The sequence below is a fragment of the Myxocyprinus asiaticus genome, chromosome 28 (genome assembly GCF_019703515.2).
Source record: "Myxocyprinus asiaticus isolate MX2 ecotype Aquarium Trade chromosome 28, UBuf_Myxa_2, whole genome shotgun sequence".
NCBI classification, from domain to species: domain Eukaryota; kingdom Metazoa; phylum Chordata; class Actinopteri; order Cypriniformes; family Catostomidae; genus Myxocyprinus; species Myxocyprinus asiaticus.
The window spans coordinates 45,525,059-45,530,058 of NC_059371.1; the positions used below are offsets into that span (position 1 = coordinate 45,525,059).

Sequence of the window (5,000 nt, forward strand, 5' to 3'; positions counted from 1 at the left end):
CTTATTCACACACTCTCACACACAATGATTCAATGTTTCTCACTCATCTTCATCTGACTTAAGAGAACTGTTTCCAAATCACCAAATGTATTGTTAAATTAATATAAATGTGCCAGTTTAGAAAACAAGGCCAGTTTATTTCCTAATATCTATGTACAATGCAAAGCCATAAGAATATAAGAACATAATGGCTCCTTATTTCTGTGGTTAGGTCAGAGTAGCTAGTCTTTCTAAAAATAAATAATAGTATTTATGAATATAATAGTAGCATAAAAACTTTAAAAACATTATTTATTACAACAGTTTCAATACACAAAAGTATAACAGATTTCACCTAAAAGGGTAGCCTATTTAATACGATACAAACATTTTTGTCAAAATACCTCAGTTATTGTTACTAATGTAAAATCATAATACATCTTAGTAAGGGAGGGTGATGTGTAAAGTATGATAACTACATTTACATTTATGCATTTGGCAGATGCTTTTATCCAAAGTGACTTACAGTGCCCTTATTACAGGGACACTTTGCTCAAGGGCACAATGGTGGCGGCTGTGGGGATCGAACCGGCAACCTTCTGCTTACCAGTTCTGTGCTTTAGCTCATTACGCCACCACCACTCTAACTGCACCTTTTATTGCACCTAACTGCACCATAATATTAATGTGGAAAAATGTAAATAATAATGGCAATAATTTGGCATGCAATTATCGATACAATATCACAAGGAAAAATATCACGATACTTTAACATATCAATATTTTTTCCCACCTCTATGCAAGACCATGAGAAAAAAGCACCTTTTAATGCAAAATAAGACAAAAGTGACTAATGACAGATGTCCGGTTATAATATAATGTTTAAGTGAACGAGTAGTGTGTGTGTGTGTGTGTGTGTGTGTGTGTGTGTGTGTGTGCGCTCACAGGTAGTGTTTCCCTGCATCTGTATGACACATTTGGCATCTTTGCTGTTTTCACGGGAGTTGAAGGGCCGAACTCTTACTGCCACCTTCACTGAGGCAGCCATCCTGAAAAACAGACAATCAGAGATCATACAGACCACTTCAGTACAGGAAGTACAAGGACGGTGTTGAAGGTCTCTCTTTAGACATCAGGATGTTCTCTACTAACCAATCAGAAGTCAGCTTACAAACAGGCTGTACTTTCCTCAGTTATTGCATGAAATTCCCAAAAATCATAATAATACTTATGGGCAATATATACCGTATGCTGCCAACTGTTTGTTCAGATAAGCTGAGTTCAGAATGGCATACTTAATCCTACCCATTTACTACTCTTACTATTTCTGCCATCTATAGATACATAGTATGTACATATGCCATTCTGAACAACAAACACCTCACAAATACATGAACATTACTAACAGCAGAGGATTTAACGTTTGACAGTGATCGTCTTGAAATATATTGTTGATGTGGTGCTTTGCTGTAACAACAGTGCATAAAAAGACTAAACCTAAAATATTAAAGAGACTAAACTTCTTGCAGCGGGATTTACTGTGCTGACTGTTAAACACAGCAAACAATCTGTGGCATGGGGGGTGTGGTCATGTGTCTGTCTGCGGGAGAGGAAAAGCAGTTTAGGCTCGTCACCTGGGCTGTAATTACTCTAACACCTGTCTCTCATTATAGTGATGCGGGGGGAGACCTGATAAGGCACGCCAGAGAGTCAGAACAGGAGAGAGAGTGACCAGTGATCTCGCAAATTTATGTTGGTTTACAGTTACTGTTGAGTGTGTGTGTGCTTTCATTGAAAGAACTGACCTTGAACCTGTTTCATTGTCTCCTGACTCCTCCATTGCCCACAAACTCAACTTTATCACAGTAGTGCCGGCTTTGGAGGAAAACGCCGTTATGGAGTCCTCACCGCTGGGCGAAGTCTTCAAGATCCTCACCAGCATCCAGCAGAACCAGCATCAAGCCCTCATGGAGATGGAACAGCGTTTCCATGTCCTGCTCCAGGCACAAGCGGAGGACCGGCAGGTGCTCCGGAGCCTGATCGCTAGAGAGGGGGCTGGCGCTGCGACCTCCCTTGAGCCTACTCCACCCATGGCCCTGATGAAGATGGGGCTGGATGGCAACTAGGAGCCTTTTCTTGACTTATTCGAGAAAACCACGATTATGGAAGTGGCCTCCCGCCTATTGCCCTTAATCTCCGGGGAGGTGCAGCTAGCGGCACAGCAACTTCCCACCGACAGCCTCCTTAATTACAATCGCAATCGTTGCTTAAAACTTTCTTATTTTCATTAGCTTTTAATTGACCTTAAATCATGGTTAAGCTGTGAAATTGCCCTACTACATATGTTTTATTTCTGTTATACTGTCTTGCCTGTGACGCCACTGTACAGCAATTTGGTCAACCATGGTTGTTTTTAAATGTGCTATATAAATAAACGTGATTTGATTTGACAACCATCTGAAGAAGGCCATCTAGCAATGGGTTGGTCATAGCCCGGAGCAGAGTCGACAGCTCTTCAGATCCCTGAGATTCAGGAAGCACGGCTGCCCGTTCGCTTTTGCCCGACAGCTCCGGGACGCCTGCCGGAAATGGTTGCTGGCGCCGTGGAAGTCGTCGATCTGGTGGTGCTGGAGTAGTTCATCTTCTAACTTCCTCGAGGCATGTCCAAGTGGGTCCAGTGCCACCGCCTGGCGTCGCTGGAGGAGGCCGTCCAGCTGGCAGAGGACTACATGGTGGTGTTTCCAAGAGGCAGCAAAGCAGTGTTTTTTCTCCCCCTTCTCTCTCTCCACCCCCTGTGTCTCATGGAATTTGCACAGGGAGATAAAGTGCTTGTATTGCTACCCACTTTGAGCTCCAAATTACTCGCCAAGTGGCAAGGACCCTTTGAGGTCACACGATGAGTTGGAGATCTTTATTATGAGGTTAGGCGAATGGATAGGGGAGGGGCACGTCAAATCTACCACCTCAACCTCCTCAAACCATGGAAGGTGGCGGTGCCTGTAGCCTTGGCGACGGTAGTTCCGGAGAGTGCGGAGCTCGGGCCGGAGGTGACTCCCAAACCAAATTAATTCACCCCGGTACCTTGTGGAGACCACCTCTCACTGTCGCAGCTTACGGCAATTGCCCGGTGGCAAGCGGAATTCACGGACGTGTTTTCACCCCTTCCCGGTCGCACGAAACTTATAGAGCACCATATCGAGACCACCCGGGGGTGGTGGTTCTTAGCTGCAGCTATCGTCTTCCTGAACACAAGAAAATGATCATTCAGGAAGAATTAGAGGCAATGCTTGAAATGGGTGTAAAACAGGAGTTGCACAGCGATTGGGCCAGCCCGGTAGTTCTGGTACTGAAGAGCGATGGCTCGGTCCAGTTCTGTGTTGATTACCGGAAAGTGAACGCAGTGTCTTTCCTTAAGATAAAGTCCACACTTTGTGGGGGGCCGCTGTTACATGCACCTGACTTCTCTCTCCCCTTTATTTTACAGACGGATGCATCTGACAGGGGCTGGGGCGGTGCTCTTGCAGGAGGTGGGAGGGGAGGAATGGCCGGTGCTGTTTATTAGTCACAAGCTCTCCTTCAGGTACAGTACCATCGAGAAGGAGTGTCTTGCAATTAAGTGGGCTGTTCTTACCCTCCGCTACTACCTGCTGTGGCGGGCCTTCACCCTCTGTTCTGATCATGCTCCTATGCGGTGGCTCCACCGCATGAAGGATACTAACACACAGATCACCTGTTGTTATCTGGCTGTTCAGCCCTTTAAATTCGAGGTGATCCACAGACCGGGGGCGCAGATGGATGTGTCTGACTTTCTCTCCAGAAATGGGGGGAGTAAGCAGGCCGGATGTTGCCCTTGGCAGTGGGGGTATGTGGCATGGGGGGCATGGTCATGTGTCTGTCTGCGTGAGAGGGAAAGCGGTTTAGGCTCGTCACCTGGGCGAGTGATCTCACGAGTTTATGCTAGCTGACAGTTACCGTCAAGAGTGTGTGTGCTTTCACTAAAAGAACTGACCTTGAACCTGTTTTGTTGTCTCCTAACTGTGATTGCCCACAAACTCAACTTTATCACACAATCATCATGCAAAAACACTCTTTGAAGTTGAGTCTCACATTAAAACAACCACCACTAAAATATTCATGTAAGTAGTAGTCAAATGCACAAATCAGCTAGTCAGTTGTTGGACCACCCTGGTAAAACTCTCTCTCGTTTCTCCATTCTGTCATTTTCCCCCTTTCTTGCTCTGTGTGTGTTTGCTTTAACACATTCCAGCTGTGTGTGTGTGTGTGTGTGTAACCATGACAACAGATGTTATAAACTCTTCTATTCTTCAGAAGAGAAGTTGTACATGTCAGTCGCACAAACCACACATGAATTAAGGGTAAAAATGGAAATTCTGTCATCATTTATGTGTGTCAGGACAGAGGCAGAATTGTGCAAAGCATGATTCATTCAGCCATTTTTCAAATATCATTACAATTATAATAACAGGACACAAATTGTGTGTGAGTGAATGACTAAAGGAGATGTGTGTGTGTTTGTGTGTGTGTGTGTGTGTGTATGTATGTGTGTGTTTTTCACACACATTCATTAGTTTGTTGTCCAGACATGTTTTATCTCTCCACACAACCACAGAATAATAAACCACATGAATAAAACTTTAATGATATGACTATTTAATGAAGTATGTGCATGCATAAAAATCAGTGTGAAAATCTAATAACTAATCATTTTTCAGACACACAGCTTATATACTGACACGGTATTGTTCAACTACATACCTGATTGTGGAGTGTATTACGAGGTCAGAGTCAGAAATTAATGGGAGCCCACGGAAAATGCACTGGTAATGAATTATTTAGTTTTGTTTGTATTATCTGATAAATTTTGTGAATCGATGCACAGTTAACAACCTAATTGCTCATACTGAAATTGTATTTTATTGAATTGATTAAAAGTCTTTTACATTGCGGCCTGGGTATCTCAGCGAGTATTGATGCTGACTACCACCCCTGGAGTCACGAGT

At 43.9% G+C, this 5,000-nt stretch overlaps 1 protein-coding gene across 2 annotated transcripts in view; it reads right to left on the reverse strand.

Moving 5' to 3' along the window:
* Positions 1-5,000, reverse strand: part of LOC127419323 (kinesin-like protein KIF1C) — a 43,786-nt gene that overhangs the window by 35,632 nt on the left and 3,154 nt on the right. For both annotated transcript variants that reach the window (XM_051660659.1, XM_051660658.1), the window contains exon 2: positions 925-1,028. In XM_051660659.1, the coding sequence (XP_051516619.1) occupies positions 925-1,027 (103 nt within the window). In that variant the 5' untranslated portion in view covers position 1,028. The remainder of the gene's footprint in view (positions 1-924; positions 1,029-5,000) is intronic.